This window comes from Petaurus breviceps, unplaced genomic scaffold, assembly GCF_028583685.1.
Source record: "Petaurus breviceps papuanus isolate PSGF00001 unplaced genomic scaffold, PetGlider_PUasm1.0 90825, whole genome shotgun sequence".
Taxonomy (NCBI): Eukaryota; Metazoa; Chordata; class Mammalia; order Diprotodontia; family Petauridae; genus Petaurus; species Petaurus breviceps.
The window spans coordinates 1,909,778-1,930,940 of NW_027187353.1; the positions used below are offsets into that span (position 1 = coordinate 1,909,778).

At 43.2% G+C, this 21,163-nt stretch overlaps 1 protein-coding gene across 1 annotated transcript in view; it reads right to left on the reverse strand.

The window, feature by feature from the left end:
• The window catches only part of CDH23 (cadherin related 23), a 620,897-nt gene that overhangs the window by 539,181 nt on the left and 60,553 nt on the right, over positions 1–21,163 (reverse strand). Inside the window, exon 3 of the mRNA XM_069071099.1 lies at positions 16,457–16,534. Coding sequence (XP_068927200.1) covers positions 16,457–16,534 — 78 coding nt within the window. The remainder of the gene's footprint in view (positions 1–16,456; positions 16,535–21,163) is intronic.

Consider the following 21,163-nt stretch of genomic DNA (forward strand, 5'->3'; position numbering starts at 1 on the left):
AGTAAATCACAGTTGGGACAACTCTTCAACACTCCAAATTGCAGCCCAGTTGCTAATCTTTATTTGGACAAATAATTTCCTAATTCAAAACTCTCTATACCCATGAGATCACAGCCGGGGGTAGGGGTGTGGGGAGAAATAGCTCTTTATAGGTTTTAAATGCTTTCATGGAACTTTCTCATTTCCTCCTGATGTAACTTGACTGGGGGAGGGGGAGACAGGACAGATGTAATTTACCCATTTAAATGGATGACAAAAATGAGTCACAGTTTAGGTGACTTGCTCACAAAAGCCCTAAAGCTAGCATCAGACAAATTGTCACCTCTTTTTTTCATTTGCAGAGAGATAACATTCCAATAAAAGGACTTTGACCATTAGCCAGATCTCCCTTAATACAAACTTAAACTCACTCACAGCCTCAAAAAATAGCTTCTCTTCTTGTTCAGGTCCAGGAGTGACTAGCAGAGTGCATGCAACCAGAGACCCACAGCTGGAAGCAGTTTCCAAAATCATCTAGTTTTTTTTATAAATCACCTGGTCTGACCCTCTCATTTTACAAATGAGGAAACAGACTCAGAGAAATTAGACAACTTGTTCACCATCACAAGGCTAAGCCAGGATCCAAGCCCAGTTCCTCTGAATCCAAATCTGCCATCTTTCCATCACACTGTATATGGTCTGAGTGCTGGCAGAGTAGTTAGATCCCCAAGACTTGTTTAAAAAGCAAGTACCCCAATGGGGAAATGGGCTAGAGAGTGGCTCCCTCTTCCATTCCCAAACTGAACTTGTCAAGGGTTAGATCCTGTAAAGAACACCTATAACATTTCCAAAAGGTAAAACCAGTCCAAATGCAGCTGCTGACCCAGCCAATCCTATAGCAGCTGCCCCAACTCTAATTATTTTCCACTTGCTTTGAACCCTGGCAATCTTGGGCAATCCAGGGAAGGGCAGCCTCATTCATGGGGCCCATAAAAGATACCAAACCCAGCTATTGGCCTTGCATTGAGTTGAATTCAGAGCCAACATGGCTGATGTCATTGGTTTAATAATAAAATGTTACCCTCCAAAATATAGAATTATCTTAGGATGAATTGAGACCTTTAAGATCATCAATTATAGACCTCAATTGACAGTTGAGAAAGTTTAATGGTAGAGCCAGGACATGACTCTGGGTCTTTTCCTTTAGAATGCCGCCCAAGAGGGGCAGCTAGATGGCACAGTAGACAGAGCACAAGCCCTGAAGGCAGGAGGACCTGAATTCATATTTAACCTCAGACACTAGCTACTGGACCCTGGGCAAGTCACTCAACCCCAACTGCCTCCTCCCCCTTCACTCCCCACCCCCCAAAATGCAGCTCAAGCACTAGGTTCTACAGGAAGCCTTTCCTGATTCCCACCTTCCCCCTACCTGCTAGGACTCTCCCTCCCAAACTAACTTGCATTTAACTACTGTGTCCATCTTTGGATTTATTCACTTCATATTTCTGCTTTAGGTATTTTTAGATGTATTTGTTGTCTCCTCCATTCAAACATCATCTCCTCTCAAGTAGGGACTGTTTCATTCTTTGTACTTATACCCCAGTGGCTGGCGCAAAGTAGGCATTTAATAAATATTGCTGATTACCTGAATTGTGGTCATCCCACTGGCCCATCTGTGTAGCTCCTTGTCTTTTTGCTAACATGCATTATTTCATATAGTCTTTATAACATCCCTGTGGGTTAAAAAGAGTAGGGACTAACATCCCCATTTGACAAATGAAGAAACTGAAATCCAGAGAAATCAAATGATTCGCCTAAAGTCCCAGAGCTAGTTAGTGGCCAAGTCAAAAGTTAAGACTTGTAGAACATAACTCCAAGCCCTGGGCTCTTTCTATTACTCTATTGGGATCATGGCATTATGGATCTAGATCAGGAAGGGATCTTAGAAGTCATCTAAGCCAACCCCCTCATTTTCAAGATGAGGAAACTGAGGCTCAGAAAGGAAGGAATGGCTTGTCCAAGGTTACAAAGGAAGAAAATGGAACAGCTGGGATTTGAACTCAGGTCCTTCTTCTCCAAACCCAGGGTTCATTTCTATACCACACTGATTCCTTTATTCGTTATACTCCATTCCATGCTTACCAAGTGCACTATGAAGCTCTCTCTCTCTCTGCACCCTCTGTGAAGCTTCCTCAGAATGAGAAGGGAGAGAGACTGTCTCAAAACCAGAGACAGACTTTTGTAAGACTGGACAGACTTGAGTTCTGGGTTTCCTAAGAAATTACACAACCTAGGACCCCTCCAGCCTTCCCTTGCTGTCAATCAGCCTTAAGCCCCTCAGAAATTTTAGGAATCTCTTAGAGTCCTTCTCCCTTCTTCACTTTTGACAAATAAGGATAGGTACATTTGGATTGACTATCCCCTATTTCCTTGTTCTTTGTAAGCCCACCTCCCAGCCACTGAGAGATAGTGGTGGGCTTCTTTGTTCCTTATCGTTGAGGACATTTCACACTCCGATTGTAAGCCCACCTCCCAGCCAATAGGAGAAGGGACAGTGGTGGGAGGGGGCTTCATTTCGTTAAGGTATAAATTCTTTTTCTGTCTTCTGTAACACCCCTCATTCTGCTGGTTCATAACTGGTGGAAGTCATGCCCTCTTCTCATGAGAATTTAATACAACTCCCCATCCTTTCCTCAAGACACCTCTGACTTTTAATTTTTTTGAGTGGGGGATTTTTGGGGTCCCTGTACCCCACACAAAGCTGGACCAGCTATTTCACAGACACTTTTGCTTACAAAGGGGAAGGGGCAGGTAAGAGACTGTGGGAATCAATGAAGGGTAATCCATCCACACTAATAGAGAAAGAGCTTAGAATACCCTGCTGGTGGCTCCAGAGCTCCTTCTCTATGGGTAACTTTAGTGAGATACTTTATACCAAAGTATCCAACCTCCTTTCCTCACCCTTCTTGCTGCCTAGCTCTCCACAGGCACATTCCTATGGCCTTTTCCCCCACACATCCCCACATCTTGGATGTCTTGGGAGGGTTTTCTGGGTTTCCTAATTCCTTTTCTGTAAGACTATGAGTATGGGTGATAAAGGGTGGCAAGAATAGATGGGGGGAAGGCAAAGATCAATGTAAGGGTGGTAGTAGTGGTGGTGGTTGTGGTAGTAGTAGTAGTAGTTAGGAGGAGGAGGAGGAAGAGGAGGAAGAGGAGGAGTATTACCTAAACAGGTCTCCCAGTTGGGCTAATGTGAGTTTAATATATTACTCAGAACATTTTTCCCTCCAGTGGAGAATTAATTGGGTGTGCAGACAAAAGAGCAAGAGACAAAGCTGGAAGCTGAGGAAGTCCACCACTTGAGGGCCTAAACTGCCCTGGAGAGAAACCAAGAGAACCACCAGAAGGGGAGGAGGGCTGCAGAAGGCTGCAGACAGCACCCTGGGAGGGTGGCAGCTTCAGGAGGCTATCTGGTTGAGAACCCTGGGCGGACGGAGAACAGAAGCCTTCCAGATCCAAGGCCCTGGATGCTATTTTTTGAGATTTCTCAGACTCACCATCCTACTGCCAGAACTCCCTGAGCTCCCAGTTCCAGTGTTTGATTTTCTTGACAATCATGTACTGAAGCTTTTCATGTTACAACTTAAGGCTGTTGATGTAATAATTGGTAGAAACAATTTCCCATTGTTGAAGTTGAGAATAACAATGAGAGCCTGCTCCAGAACCTCGGTGATTCCACTAATCGGTGGCAATTACAATGCAAATGAACCCCAGGAGGCTGGGGAGGGGGTAGGGAATGGGCACAAACACACAGTAGGCAGGATTGTAGTCTGGGGTCTACCCAGCAATAGGCAACAAGAGTCATAAATCAAATCATCCGATTATACCTTTTGACCCATTGATTACCTTGCAAGGACTTTATCCCAAACACACAAAAAAGGGGGCATTAAGGAGAGGCAAGGGGCAGGAATGAGGTGGGGAGAAGGACCTATCTGTACAAAAATATGCAGAACTGCTCTATTACTAAGAGGAAAAAGCAGAAGCAACCTATATGGACAGTGCTTGGGGACTAGCTGAATAAATTACGGTATGTTCACATAATGGGATACTTACAGGACTATAAAAATAATAAATAGGAAGCATACAAGGAAATATGGGAAAACCTACATGAGTTTATGGAGGGGCAAAATTAGAAGACCTAGAACTATGTGAATGTTGACATTAACAATACAGAAAGGAAAGCAGAAGAGGAGAGGAAAGAAAAGGAAGAGGACAAGAAGGAAAAGGAGAGGGAGGAGAGAAGAGATAGGAAAGGGAGAGGAGAGAGAGAGAAGGAAGAGAGGGAGAAGAAAGAGGGAGAGGAAAATGAGAGAGGAAGAAAAAATGGAGAGAAGAAATGGAGAGTAGAGATAGAAGGAAGAAAGGGAGGTGAGGAAGGACAGGGAAGAATGGGAGAGGGAGGAGATGGAGAAGGAAGAGAGGGGGAGGGTAATGAGAGGAAGAAGAAAGGGAGAAAAGAAGAAAGAGAATAGTAAAGGGAGAGGAGAGGAAGAAAGAAGAGAGGGAGAAGAAAAGGTAAGGCAGAAGGAAGAAAGGGAAAAGGAAAAGAGAGAGCAGGAGAGGGAGAGAGAGTAGAAGAAGACAAAGGGAGGGAGGAGAGAGAAGAGTGGGAAAGAAAAAGAAAGTCCTGCTTCCTAAAGGCCTAAGGCTCTGTGTGATCTTTCTGGGCAGGAAAACATAATTCCTTCTCCCTGAGGGATAAAATAGTTTAGTGGAAAAGACACTGGGCTAGGCATGATAGGAGAACTGGTTTCTGGCCCCAGCTCTACCATTTATGACTATGAACTGTATTACTATGAGCAACTGTGCCTTCCTCTTCTCGGCCTCAGTTTTCCCATCTGTAAAATGAATTAGAATAGATGATTTCTCAAATCTCTTCCAATTCTCAATCTTTGATGGTATCAGCTTTTGCCACGGTGAAGCATTTCTTACTTTGGGGTGAAAAAAAAAACTAAAATGGAGAGATAGAGAGGCCTGGGGAACCTAGTCTGTTGAAGCAAAAACAAAAAACAGGTAGTTTTCTATAAAGAAAATCAGTCCCTGCTGCTCTGGGGACTAAGACCTCCAAGGGACTGTCCTCCACTCCCTTTTTGTTCTTTGCATGGTATGACTTCTCCTTTTATCTAGACTGCAATGGGAGTTGTCCCCCACTGCTCAAAGATAAAATGCCTATTTCCCCAATTCAAACAGTCATACCTGAGACCACTTGAACCTGAGATTGTTTCCTCTATGTCTACTGAGATGGCTGCACTCAGCCCCCTGGGCCATCCCAGTAACAATGCAGTCAGTCTCTCTCCTACTGCCTCCAGTTCTTTGCCTTGCTTCTCTGGATTCCTGATTCTCCCTCTGGATTCTCCAGTCTCAATGAAGACATTTTTTTTACTCTTTAGTTCAGTAAAGTGGGTTTTCCAAAGGCCTTTGCTACCAATTAAAGGTAAGAAGGTAAAATAAAACAATTCACAGATCATAGGATTGATGAGGTTCAGGGTGTGGAAAGCTAAAGTGAAGATAGCATTAAGATAAACAGGAATGGAGTTTCCTGGGCTAACCAGCCCTGCTCCCAACTACCTAGTCCTGGGCTTAGCCCAGCCACAAGGCAAGCCACCATGCTGCCTCCAGAGAAAGTCCCTCTGTCCTCTCCTTGGCCTTACTTCAATCCAACTCACCATCTCCTTCTTATCCTTCCCAAGAAACAAGATCAGGAAATCCAATGATTGACTACTGCAGAAATAATTCATCCAGAGCAGGCTAGCTCATTTTCTTCTTACCTGCCCTTTTCCATGAACCTAAGCGATGGGCTCTGGCCATGTGAAGAGACACATTTATTCCTATAATCCCCATAAAGGATTCATCCAGAATGATGGAAGGAAGGCTGCCCATGACTGAGGGAGGAAGAACACTCTCCCTGGCCCCCTTCTCCCAGAAGCTCTTCTCTTGGCCTGGCCTCTTGGCCAATTCACCCTTGCAAACCTTCATTCCCAGCCTTCCATTCATCTATGAACCTCCAGCCTCTCCAGCTACATTCTTCATCCCCAAGACCTAGTTTAAATCCCACCTCCCCCATGAAGTTTTCCCTGCTTACTCCTGCCTTCACTCACCTTTGTCTTCTGTAGTTTGTGCAAGACACATCAAGACATCAGTGATGGTGAGATGTTTAAACCTTCCCGATGACATAGCTTTCTCTTCCCTTATTCTTGGCATTTGTTTCTCATCTCTCTCTCATCACATTTTGGGGGTCTGCCTGGCAGCCCCCCTGGAATCAGATGCATTGGCATCCACATGACCCACATCAACCACCATTCTCCCTAGACACTCACGCCGTTTCCCATGCACACGCTCACAGGTGGGATTGCAGGAGGCATGTACACATTTCATTAGGTTTGGGGGAGATTGCTGACGACGGGGTCAGCCCACCTGAAAACTGTTCTCCCTGGGCCCAAATGAAACAGATGGGCATTGATGGTGTTTGCAGAGAAATTAATCAGCCTGGGCTGGCAGCAGTGCCAGCCGCTCCCTGGGCCAGATCCATCCTAATGAATCCCGAACTCCCCGCCTTAATAGCTCCTGACAAGACTAATTTACTCATGTAAGTGATTAGAGCAAGCATTATCACCTTAATTGTTGCTTAAGACGTTTGGGGGGTGTTCTGCCTGGGAAAGTTCAGGGCCATTTGCACCAAGGTAGGTGAAATGGTCAGTAAAAGTAAGGGTCAAGAATCCTCAAAGAGGCAAAGAGTGTCCCTCCCATCATGGTCTTGTTGGTCTTGTCTCTGTGACATCTACCCCCTTCTCTCCACTCAGAGAGCTGCCACCATAGCCCAGACCCCTCATCTCCTCTTGCTTGAGCTATTTTTAAAAACTTCCAATTATCTCCTTGTCTCTAGTCTCTCTCCAATCCAACCCCACCTCCCTCCCCAAATGACTAAGTGATATTTCCAAAGCACAGGTCTGACCGAGCTACTCCCCAGCTCAAGAAGCTTCCCTGACTCCCTATTGTCTCTCAAACAGAAGGGTTCAGCACTTCATGTTCTTCCAGGCCTATTTCACATTGCTCACCTCAGGCACCCAACATTCCAGGCAAACTGGCCAACTGGTCCCTGTGCAAACAGCATTCTCATTCTGTCCCTTTCTGTAGGCTGCCCCCAACTCCTGGAATGTTCTCCCTCCCCACCTTTATTCCTCACCAGCTGTGACTTCCTAAGGCTCAGCTCAAGGGTCACCAGAACCACCAAGAGACCCTTTCTTTCAGAACAGGAAGAGATCTTTCCATATTCTCTCAGTTAATGTGCCCTCAAAATTATTGTGGTTTTTTAAATGTGTGTATAATACATATGCACATATATTATATATGTATATATATTATATTATATATGTATACATGCATTTATGTATATATACTTGGGTTACATATGCATATATGTGTATGTGTGTATATATCTACTCACACATATATATGTATGTATATACACACATATATGTATATAGAATTATTTCTCTGAGGTACCTAAATACCTCAGTTGATAGAGTACTGGACTTGGAGTCAGAAAGATATGAGTTCAAATCCTGCCTTAGTTATTAGCTGTGTGACCCTGGGCAAGTCACTCTCACTAAGCCTTAGTTTCTTTATCTGCAGAATAAGGATAACAACATTTATTTCAGAGGGTTGTTGTGAGGACCAAATGAGATAGTACATGTAAAGAGATCTGCAGCTTTTAAGTGCTATGTAAATGCCAGCTTTCATTACTATTACTATTACTACTACTACTATTACTATCCCCACTACTACTATTGGTTATTACAACTAGACATCCGGTTTCCCTCCATTAGAATATAAGCTGTTTTTAGCATAGTGCCTAACTCATAGCAGGCATTTAAGAAGTGCTTGTTGACTTGAATTGAATGGTGCCTCTTGTTAGTCTGTACAAAAACTCAGCACAACTAGGTAATCAGTAAATAAAGTGAGACATTTATTTGGGGCTGGGGAATTATAATTTGGGACAACCACTGCCTTACTCAGACAGGTATACCCAGGGAGGGAGGAGAGAAAGGGGGTTCTTACAGGGTAGAGTTATGGGAAATAGTAGAAGGGAATATAGTCTGGATACAAAGAACAGCTCAACTATGGGAAGGGACTGTTGCAGAGTGTCCTTGCGATTATCTCTGTCCAGGAATGGGATTGAGTAGTAACTACTGGAGTATTGGGAGGGAGTCTCCTTGGGGGCAGAGACTACTGATCAGAGCATAGATTCCCAGAGTTTGTGGACAATGGAACCTCCAAAATGGGAATGGGGAGAATGGAGTCATTGTCATTAAGCTGAATGTGATACTGCTTTGTGATAGGACCACCCCAAGGAGGTCAGACTCAGCTGATCCTATGCCTTTGCTACTCAGATAATAAGAAAAGAAGATGGGAATTATTTAGTCTTAGGACACTGCATAGAAGGACAGGGGAACTTCTGGGTTGGGTTGGGTTTGTTTTGGTTTTTTTGGTACCTTCATCCAAAGTTCTGCATGCAACTTTTAATTTATAATTAATGTTTGCTAGCATAATACATATGTGTATATCTACAATTTATATAGTTTGTAAATTTTGTTAACAGAAGGTACAGTTGAGTGGGAAAAGGTCCTCCATAGCAATATTCCAAGGTGTCTTTTTCCTTCACAGACAACAGTGACATACCTGACCCATTCTCAGTAAGAGATTCACTTTGAATTGCTTCGGGTAGATGGGGATCCAAGCCCTCTCACCCATTTCCTGCCTTGTGGGGTGCAGTCTGGTGACAGGGAATATTGGGGGAAGATAACTGGTTAAAGACCAAACTCATGATGACCATGGTCTCATTAGCCTCAGGCTCTATCCATTACCTACCATACAATCACCTGGGGACATCTGTAGATGTTGGATCATGGCATGTTTAGAGCAAGGAGAGGACAGTTACAGTCTAGAGAGAATGTCACACCACATGAGACAGAAGAGGAAGGGTTACTTATCTTCTGGATTGTATCTATTGTGCCCAATAAAGGGAATGATCTTCAAACTGGAAATGGTAAGACAGGCAGCACAAAAGAGAATTGAAGCCAAACTTGGGTGAAGAGATAGGACCTGTCAACTTAAAATTTTAAAATGACATTCTCAAGATTTTGAAAGGACCAGTAGTGGAGATATCAGTACCACCATCACCTATATTTCAGAATATTTAAGACATTTTCTTGTCTTCAGTTTTGTGACTGTCCATCACAACTATGGATGGTCACAAAGCTGAGGACAAGAACATATCCTTACTATTTCCAGAAAAAGGAAAGGTTAGACTATAGATATTAAAGGTCAGTAAGTGTGACAGAAGTTCCCAGAAAAAATTCAAGGTTAGATTATTTAAACAAATGGTTTTTGAGTCTTTCGAAAGAAATGTGGTGATCACCTGGAAACAAAATGGGTTCACAAATCAGTAATTATAGCAAACTAAACTTGTTTCCTTTTCTGAGAGATTTTATAGGTTGGTAGGCCACTAAAGTATCATAGACACATACTGATTTTGACAAAGGGCTCAACAAAGTAGCTCATGCTGTCCTTTCAGACACAATGGTGAAAACATGAGCTAGGTGATAGTTCAATTAGGTGGATTTGCAGTTGACTGAAACTTACTTAAACAATACTACCATTTAGTCCAAACAAAGGCTGCCCCTGAATGTAATCCCTGACCCTAAATAAGAGAATTTTAACAGGAAAAAATGTAATTATACTGAAAATAACACCAATCATATTCTGATTTTACACAAGGTCATTGTAGGGGGAGGTGGAGCTGGAGAGGAGTGTGGACTAAATTTGCATCAACCAGGCAATTAATAGATGAATTTGTCAGTCTGAAAAGAGACCTCTGGTGACATGCTACAGGACCCTGTTCTTGGCTCTGTCCTGTAAAATACTTATCAGTAATTTGGATGAAAACTTAGAGGCACTCTCATTAAATCTGCAGATGACACAAAACTGGGATGGAGAACTAATATACTAATATAACAGATGACAGGTCCAAGATTCAAAGTGATCTTGACAGATTTGTTGGTTTGGCCAAAACAAACAGTATGAAATTAAACAGGGATAAATGAAAATGAAAAAAAATGTGGAATAGAATAGAAAAAAATGGAAAGAATAAATTTCTAGAATGGAAAATACCAATTACTTAAGTATGGAATTGGGGAGACTTGGAATTATAGAGGTTCATATGAAAAAGATCTGGGGGTTTGAACTGATCACAAGCTTCATATAAGCCTTATAAATATGATAAAGTTGCTACAAATGGGCGTGCAATCCCTGAAAGCAATAATCTTATTGTACTCTGTGATGATCAGATCACCTCTTGAATATCATCCTTCTCTCTAGTCACTTTTAAAAGAACATATCTTTATTATAAATGCAACATTGAGAGCAGACTTCGATTAATCAACAAACCAACCAAACATGGGCCAAATCACCAATTAACCACTCAGACTTGAACCAGTTACATCTTAGTCAGATCTAGGGGAAAAAAACACTCTACAACATCATATTAAACATTTTAACAAAATAAAATCAATCCACAACAATGTTTGCTGTGCTCCTTTTTGCATTTATTTGCATACTCATACAACTCTGTCAGTTCTGCCTTGATTTTTTTTCTTTGATTTTTACTGTATTTTGTTTCAGTCAATTCTGGTCCTCAGGGAACTGCAGTGGTGGATTACATTCAGAGTAAGGTGAGCAGAATAGTAAAGGGTCTAGAAACCACCACAGGTGAGGAAGAGTCAAAAGAATTAGGCATGTTAAACCTAGAGCAGCCACTCTAGTTATCTTCAAAGGTCCCTTCTCATTCTAAATATTTGAAGGGTTAGCATCTGCATGAGGGAATGGACTTGTTTTATATTGCTCAAGGGATCAAAGGATGTGAGATACAAGGAAAGAGATTTTGGCTCATTCCAATGAGACCTTCCAAACAGAAGAATTGTCCACCAATGACTTTGGCTGTGGTCTAGTTGATTGCCATAGTCAAGACTGGACAACATGTGCCAACATACTATGGAAGGGATTTCTGAATGGTTAAGAGGTTGGAATAGCTCTTCAAGGTTACTTTCTACCAAAATTCAGTTCTGATATCCTGTGACTCATATGGTCTAATACTTAAATCATATTATTGTTATTATTAGACTGATTGTGAAAGAAACAGAGTTATTCACAAAGTTGAAAATTTTACTGTCTCAGAATGTGTTGGGAGTGCTGGATGAAGAATGATTAGGGAGATCCATATACATACATACACATACACATCTACATCTACGTATACATATGTACACATAGATATACATACATTATATATTTGTATATCTGTTTGTGATACACACCAACACATATACATGCAAATACTATTAGGAAGTCTTGAATACAGAATATGGAGAGGTCATAAAAGTTATCATAGCACAGAAGGAGATCCTAAGGAATCTAGTAATATTTTGGTGTGTCTGCTTTAGAGGAGGAAATTTAATTTCTTCTAGTGAAGATAAGCAGCACAGAAATAACAAATTGGAAAAGATCTGTAGCAGAGTACCCCAGGGATCTGTGCTTGACTAGATAGGTGGTATGCTTATCAAATTTGCATATCATTTTGAATGATGGAAACAAGATCTAAAAATACCTCAGTAAGTAGTAGAATCTAAGCCCCTTGAAGGCAAGGACTGTTCTGTTTTTTTTATTCCCAATAGAGTGCCTTGCACAGAGTTAATACTTAGTAAATATTTAGTGAATTAAATTTAACTGAAAATCTGTCAGAAACAAATGAGATGAAATTGAATAGAGATAAATGTAAAGTCTTTCAGTCTGGTTCAAAAAATCAACTTCAAAATTGATTTTGTTCAGTTCTGGAACTACGTTTTAGGGAGGACATTGATGAGCTATAAAGCAACCAGAATGGCAAATGACCTCAAATTCAGAATGGGAGATGGTTAATCTAGAAAAAAGGAGCTTTAGAGGAATGGAGATGAATGACAGATATCTTCATGTACTTTGGAGGTCTTTCAGGAAGAAGAGAGATTACATTTATTCTCTTTGGTACTAGAAAGTGGAACTAGGAACAAGGGGAGGTCATTTAAGTTCACTGTAATGCAAAACTGAACAGTTGCCCAAAAATGGAATTGACTGCCTCAGAGACTGGATAACGATCTGGAGGAATGTTGTAGAGGAGATTCATACTCAAGAATGACTTCTAAGGTCCCTTCCAATAATAAGTTTCTGTATGTACGGATGATCAAAATATAATAAAATAGGTATATTAGTTTAAACATGAATACTACCCCAATAGGAATCCTCATCAGGTCTCAGTTGGGTCCTCCCTTTCTTTGTCACATCTGACTCTTCATGACCCCATTTGGGATTTTCTTGGCAAAGATACTGAAGTGGTTTGCCATTTCCTTCTCCAGCTCATATTACAGATGAGGAAACTGAGGCAAACAGGGTGAAGTGACTTGCCCAGGGTCACACAGTCAGTAAGTGTTTGAGGCCATATTTGGACTGAGAAAGAGAAGTCTTCTTGACTCCAGGTTGGGCCCCTTGGAGGTCTCCTTTTCTTCTTACAAAATTAATCATGGCTATTGGGCTCTCACGAAAGATCAGTGTTATTGGTCCTCTATGTTCTAGGAAAGGAGAACCTCACCAGTGTTCTGATGACGGTGTGTACCATGGCCAGCAGCTTTACTAGCTTACAAATAACCAAAAGGTTAATTTCAGCAGGCAGTCGGGGCACTTGTAAAATAGCATTTTCCAAACTTCACAAATTACTAGAATATCAGTTACTAATATAGGAGGATAACACAGGAGGAGAAGACACCAGGATCATGGGCAGGGAACCAAAGAGGGAGGAAAAGCTTTGAGGGAAGGGCTGATGAATAGGAAATACAATGGACCAAACATTGAAGAAAGACCACAAGAGGTGGTAGAATAGGGATGGCAGGGACAGCTCAGGTCACAGGACCATTTACCCAAGAAACACTATTAGGGGTCCTGGTCTGGAGGAGAACACAGATTCAAATTTATGCTTAAAATAGACTGAGTTTCATGTTTTCACACCTCCTTCAATGCCCAATGTAGTGGCCTTGTCTTGACCTTGGTCTTCTCTGCGGGATGCTCATGTCTTGTTGTAGGCCCCAGGGCCAGTGGGCTGGTATCTCCTGTAGAAGCTGACCAGCAAAGGATACGGTATTTCCTCCTTTCTCTCTAGGTGTGTCTCCATGGCACCCGTCACCATGGCTCTCAACTAGGACCCAGGTGGGTGACTATCTTAAGAACCTGAATGAATCTCCCCTGAGGATGCCCTTGGCTTCCATGCCCTACGATACCTGTTACTGAAATGCACCCACATCCTCACTCTGGGAGTTAGGGAATGGGAGGGAACCTAAGGCCTGGGAGCTTCTCTTGGCACAGCTGCGATCATGGCAGGAGGGAAATCAGCAGGATCACCCTCCCCCTGCCCGACTGAGGGAGGCCCATCCTACAGGACAAAGGTTCACCCTCTGCCCTGTGGCATCCTCTCTGAACTGCCAGGATTCCAAGGACCAGGCAGCTATAAAATAACAACAAACTGGATTTGGATGGAAGAGATGTGGCTTCAAACCTGGCTCTGATACACGCTGTCTATATGAACTTGTTTGGTCCTCTGTGGGAATGAAGGATGATCAACAATACGAACTTGTCAACTGAACCTCAGTGTTCTCATCTGTAAACAGGGACAATAATCCCTATAGAGACTTCTCCACAGATCAATGAGATACCCAATCAGAGCATTTGTCAGGCCTAGAATATACATACCTGTCAACAATTAATATTAAAATAAGGGAGGAGCTGGAGTAAGTGTTCTTCATTGTCCTGTAGATATTTTCTTGCAGAATCTTAGACCCACCTGCCTATTTCACAGATAGGAATATTGAGGCCTACGTCCAAGGACAAATTACGCAGGGGAGTCACAGGATGTCAGAGTCTTAAGTAACCTTGGGGAGAATCTATTTCAGGCCCTACCTGAATAGGAATCCTCTTTTTATCATTCCTGGCAAGGGATCATCTGACCTCCATGTGATCCAAATTTCTTAATTTTACAGATAGGGAAACCGAGGCACAGGGAGGTTATGTGACTGCTCACAAGTTTACATTGCTAGCTGGTGGTAAAGCTGGGATTCGAACCCAAGCCTCTCACCCTCTCACACAGACACTACTTAGAGAAGACTAATATATAAGGCCTAAAAAGAGGAAGACGGACCAACATCCCTAGACTTCTATAACCCCCCTGAGCAAATTGTTTTTTTTTTTAAATAAATCCTCTCGCAAATATTCATTAAAGAAAAGCTCTGGGCAAAAAGTTGGTAAACAAATGAGATGATGTACACAAAATTTGTCACCTTAAAATACTATACATATAGGGACGGAGAGGTGGTACGGTGGATAGAGAACCAGGCCTGGAGTCAGGAAGATCTGAGTTCAAATCCAGCCTCACACACTTACTAGCTGTGTGATCATGGGCAAGTCACTTAACTCTGCTTGCCTCAGTTTCCTCATCTGAAAAATGAGCTGTACAAGGAAATGGTAAACTATTCCTGTATCTTTCCAAAGAAGATCCCAACTGTGGTCACAAGGAGTCAGACATGCCTGAAAACAACAATATTATGCATATGTACTGAGCTCTTCTAATTATTCTGAGTCTGAAAGATAAACCCACTTCCTACTCACAAAAAGAATGATTTCGGTCAGATTCCCCAACAGGTGACAGTGTGGTTCAGTGGGGCCGACTGAAGCACAGATAGGCAGATGGGCAAGAGAAGTCTTGGGTAATTAAGAAAGAATATCAAGCTCAGTCACAGCTGGTGGTGACTCACTGCTAAAGGATGACCTCTCTGCAAATGGCTGAGTTCCTATTATACCTTTCCTCACTCCAGATATCTTACCTGCCTCTATTTATAAGATTTCAAGAAAAATTTCCCAGAGTTAGAAATAATAAATGGTCAGGATACAGATATGTTGGGGGCGCTACATCAAGGGGGTCTATGTGTGTCCCCTGATCACTGCTACAGGAGAAGTAATAACAAGAGAAGAGCCACCTTTATTCCTTTCCAATGGGTGCCCATGATCCAGATTTGGTATGCAACCCTACATATTGGAATAGCAAAGGGACATGATGCAGTATGAGGGCCCCCCCAGATTTCTACCTGCCCCCAAATGCATTCCAATCATAAGTAGGTTAAACAATAAAGACAGGGAGCATTGCCTCCAGAAGGCCCTATGAGGAGTTCCTAACTTGGAGGGCACGAAAAATATTGATAGCTGCATTTCAATATAATTTATTTGCATTGTAATCCTATGTATTTATTTCATGCTTTTAAAAATATTATTCTGGGAAGGGGGTCCATTAGGCATCCTGATATTGCCAAAGAGGTCTTCAGCAAAAACAAAAAAAAAAAACTTAAGAACACTGTCCTATATAAATTGCAAATGACACCCAGGGGTGACTGTGATCTTCTCTCTTTCATTAACAGGGGTCTATTTATCAGCTAGCTAGTTGATGCTTTGGGCCTTGAGAGTTTGACATCTGGGACAGATAAGTTTCAATAAGGGAGACAAAGAGTAGGGACATAGACAGGGCAGGCTGGGGACAGAATGAGGGTGTTCACTTAGGGAGAGTAGGCCTAAGGGAGTAGGGAATTAAGAGAAACTGCTCATCAGCTTTTTCCAAGGCTGATTCTCCAGTGTTTCATTGCCTGCCTAAGAGTCTACCCTAAGCAAGAAAGCTGCTGGAATGGAGACATTTTTGGTCCAGAGAAGAGAAGATTGGGGGATACGCGGCAAATGGCTTTCAGTATTTGAAGGGCTGACATTTGAAAAGGGGATTACACTTATTCTATGTAGCTACAGAGAGTAGACCAGTAAATCCAAGTTACGAGTAATTAGATCTTAACTCAATAGAATGAGGAATGTTCTAACAATTAGAGCTAAGCCACCAGGCCAGCTCTTAAGGGAGTGAACTATCACTGGAGATGGTCAAGAAGGATGTGAATAATCATCTCTGAGTAATGTTAGATATACACAGAATTCCTGTTGAGGATGGTGGTTGGACCAGAAAAGCGGCATCTAGTGGATAAGGGTGCTGGTTATGGGAACCCCGAGATCAAATGCTGACCCCAGCATTTACTAGTTATATGATTATGAGCAAGTCACTTTAGCTTCTCAGTTTCCCAATCTGTAAAACAGGTATAATAACTATAGTAATTAACTCATAGGGTTGCTGTTCAGAAAAATAAGATTATGTGTTAAGTTCTTTGCAAACTTATATTAATGTGATTCTGAAGGTTTTATAGAAATTTCAGACCCTCTCCACAAATTCATAAGTCCACCCTAGGGTTTTAGTACTTACCCACTGGTGTATCCTCACTGATCAGCAGGTATGTGTCAAAGAAATGGTTGATGAAAAAAGGCAGCCGGTTCACCTGACCTAGAATCAAAGAAAAAAAAGTGAGTCACCCAAAAGCCTATTGAACACATTCTATAAACTGAGCCCAACTTCGTGCTGAAGGCCCCACTGAAATGGCAGGCAGGAGATTAGGGAAGCTAACTGAGTGTCATGGGACCATTAAATATGTGTTAACTCTTTACGGCCCTTGGATCAATAGATTCATTTGAAACATGAGGCCCAGAAAGATGAAGGAACTTTCCTAGGCTGATTACGGTGACAGAGCTGGGACTAAACCCTAGATCTGCCAGCCTGGGTTTGTCTTTTCTACAATACCACACATAATATCATAAGCAAGCCGACACACCTCACTGAGCTGCTCTAAAGACATAATAAGTGCTTTGAGCGGCTCAAAAGAAAATGTCAGGTCTTCTGGGGAAGGGGGAAGGGGCAGGGACCATCAAGATGCCAGGAGGAAGGACTCACTCTGAAGCCAGGGTCTAAGTCCTCCTGCACTGAATGACGGTACTCCCTCCTCATCTCCCTATTGAATTCCCACCAATGTGTCTCTTTCCCCCTTTTCCAAAGAAAAGCAGGTCTTCACCAGGGAGATGAGGGCCATTTTCCTTCCTGTTTTCAGCATGAAGGGCCCTGAGGGAGCGGAAGCATTAGAGGCCAGGGAGAAAGCAATTATTGTTTTATCGCATGATTAATAATGTGCATCACTCCCCATGGCTCATGGCATTCTGCTGTGTCAGCTTGATCCCTGACAGGTTGGCCTTGGTTTTTTCTTTTCCTTTTTTCCTTCCATTCTGACCTATGAGACCTATTGGCCCTAATCCCTGAATCCCACTATCTAGAGCTCTGGAGGGGCAAGGCACCTCTTCCCAGCACCCCAGGATACAACTCAACCCTCCTGCCTTTGTTTCCCTTATTGAAAAAGGAAGAACGCAAAGGAGCACCTTACCCAGTGTGGGCAGTGCCAGCCAAGTAGCATTTCACGAACTCAGATCGCCACTGGCCTCCTGGTGGGCACAGAATGCCTCTGCTTAGGGCAGAGATGGGAGATCCCACACAGAGAGTGTATGTACTCACAGATATTCAAATGTATAAAAGCCCTGGGAAAAACTACAGGCAGTCCAGGCCAAAACAAGGAGCAAATGGAAATGGAGAGGGATAAGGCAAGGGAAGAAAATGGGGTGGGGAGAGCAGAAATACTACCCCAAATAGCTCACATAGGAAGCAATTTATGATTCTCTCAGCTTTCCATTTACATAGAGTATGTCCTAAAAGTCTGGGTGCAATTGTGTATTATTAAAAGCTTAAAACTGCACCAAGACATTTGGGATACCTTGCATATTGTCTCAACTGTTCCTCACAACAGCCTTGTGAAGCAAGAGCTGTTTTATCCCCATGTTTCCAAGTAAGGAAATGAAATCTCAAAGATTAGGTGACCTGCCCAGGGTGACATAGTAAGCGTCCGAAGCAAGTCTTCCTGAGTACAAGGCCACCTCACAACGGAAGGTAGCAGGTGGTGATAGCTACAAGAGGCAATGGATAAAGCACTGGGCCTGGAGGCAGGAAGACCCAAGTTCAAATCTAGCCTCAGACGCTTATTAACTGTGACTGTGGGCAAGGCATTTAACCCCTCAGTTTGTCTCATCTGTAAAGTGAGCTGGAGAAGGAAATGGCAAACCATGCCAGCATCATTGCCAAGGAATGTCCCCCAAAGAGTCAGACACAACTGAAAATGACTGAACAACAACCACGAGGTGTTGGGAGCAGTGCAGGACAGAGAAGGAGACTAACATCGACTAGGGAAGGGAGGTAGAAACAGAAGAAGGGGCCGAGGCTTGTGGGATGGAGAACAGGGCTAGAAACAAGCATAGACATAGGGTGAGGGGTGAGGAGAAGTGGGGCCAAAGAGATGCCAGGACCAAGGGATCACAGACTGAGATCTGGGAGAAGCCTGACTAGCCGACACATTCAACCCCTCCCTTTTACACATAAGGACACTGAGGCAAGTTAAGTCACTTTTTCCAGGGTCACATAGCTAGTAAGTATCAGGGGCAGGATTTGAATCCAAGTCTTCCTGATTCTACATTCAGTGTACTATCCACTTATTCAGGCCTGCCTCTCCAGGAATGAATGATGGAAATGTGGATGGGGACAGGGATGGAGATAAAGGGATAGGGATGGGGGATGAGAATGGGGATGAGGTAAGGGTTTGGGGATAAGGGGAGACAAGGGAGAGGTCTGATAACTGGGTGACAGAGGAGGAAGAACAGACAGGAATGTATCACATCAGACAGCTGGGGTCACACTGTGGAAAAGAATTAGGTCCATCCTGAGCCCTACCCAGAACAGCTCCATCACTGGAAATTAAATGCAGTGACAGGATATGGTTTCCCAGGGCACAGGCCACTCATGGGAACAGACCCTGGTCTGATCCAGGACTCCAGAAAGGAAAACAACCATTCGATTTTGGATCCAATGGGAAGAAGGAGGAGGCAGGCAGGTGGGAAGGCCCCCACTGCTTCCTGCTTCATTTCAGCCCAATGTCCAAGCTCTATCCCCTGCTTTGGTGGGTAGAGACACACAATAATCATTAGCTCCTCATGAGTACACAGGGCCCCAGTTCAGCAACACCTGGGCACGGCTGACCTTGGGCAAGTCACGTAACCTCATGGAGCCTCAGTTTCCCATCAGTGAAATGAGGCACCCTCCAAAAGATGCTGACTAAATAGAACCTGAGTCCTTTTGTTCTATCCTTGGGTTTTTGTCTCAGAATCCAGGCATAGTGATGAGACCTAGATGTGAAGCAGACAGATCAGAGATGTCAGGGAGGAATTCAGAAGTGGGTTTTGTTGGAGGGGGGAGGGAGGAAAATTGCCTGCAGCAGCCGCGTTCATTTTTTAATTTTATTTTAAAGGGCCTGCCAATAATCAGGTGCTGAGAGCTCTGCACGGGCGGATGGGCAGCAGTTCTTGGACATCATGTGCCACATACCAAGCAGATCTCCGCGTCACTGGACTCACTGTCCAAGCCTTCTGCCAGCACTCACCTCCCCCAGAAGGCTCTGAGGCCTTGAGCATTGAGCACCGGTGACTGAGACAAGGAGTGGAGTATGTTGATCAATGATGGGAGGGTTCCCCCCCCACCCCATTTATACCCAACCACCTCATCTCACACTAAAATGGATGCATTCAAAATTTGGAGTGTCCAACATGATGGAAAATGCATCCACAGAATGATATCAGGCTAAGACAAAAGTCCAGAGGAGAGGTATTAGTATAGGGGTCAGGAAAGAAGGGGTAGCAAGAAATCAGAAGCATCATCTCCAAGAGACATTGGGGCAGGAATTTTCTCAAAATGAAAAGAGTCCATAGGACACATCTGACCTGTTAGAAAATTCTGCCCAGGACTCTGGCTTCTTGGCATTGTATCCACACTGCCATGGAGAGGGGGTTCTACTTCAAGCAGGACTCCAAGTGCATTTTATATATATATATATATATATATGTATATTTTTTTTGCTTTTTGGAGGGGGGAAGGTAGACAATTGGGGTCAAGTGCCTTGCCCAAGGTCACATGGCTAGTTTTTGTGTTAAATGTCTGAGGCCAAATTTGAACTCAGGTCCTCCTGACTCCAGGTCTGGTGCTCTATTCACTGTGCCACCTAGCTGCTCCTGAAGTGCATTTTTTAAAGAAGCCAAAGCCAAATCTGAAGATGGACCTTAGGAAGGGCCAATCCTACCCCCTCTCCATAAGGAATATAAATAGATGTAAAGTATGGGCAAGGTATGCTGCCCAGTCCATCCTCTGTGCACACCTATGAGAAGGCATCCCAACACTGCTGGAGCCAGGAATCATCTTCAGTTAGACAGGAAAAATGAGGCCCCAGGGAGGAAGGGATTAATTGCTGGGCCTTGGGATCTGTGTCACTGCACTATGCATAAGAAATGGCATTAAAAGGTCAGCAAGACTTTGGAAGTCATGACTTCAGAAAGATGGAAGAATTTGAAGGTTTGGAGGGATGGGACAGGCTTGCCTGAGATTACATATAGAACAAATTCAGTTCAATCCAATTCAAGCATTTATTAAGTGCCTAATGCATGTATGGAACTGAGTTAAGTGCATAGAGATAAGAATGAAAGAATGAAAATCACTCTCTGATCTCTTCAAAGGGGGGATATAAGTAAATACAATATAATGAAAGGAGGGAGGGACCTTAGAATCTGGAAAATCTGGAAGAGATTTCCTGAGTGTCTCACACATGTAAGCTGACCCTTGAAGACATTTAGGGAGCCTAATGGAGTCTGGTGAGATATGAGGCCATTGAAGGCAGAGAGGGCAACATCTGGAAAGGGAGAGATGCACGAGCTGGACTGTCTGGCTTGGGGGACAGCAAAAAGGCCAATCTGGCTGGACCATAGGGTAAGCAAAGGGAAGCAAATATGAAATAACTCATTCGCTGAGCCAATTCCTTAAGGCCAGTCCCATTACCTAGACAGCTAGGTGGTGCAGTGGATAGAGTACTGGGCTCAGAATCAGGAAGACTCATCTTTAGGAGTTCAAAGCTAACCTCGGATATGTACTAGCTGTGTGACCCTGGGCAAGTCACTTAACCCTGTTTGCTTCATTCTCCTCATCTATAAAATGAGCTAGAAA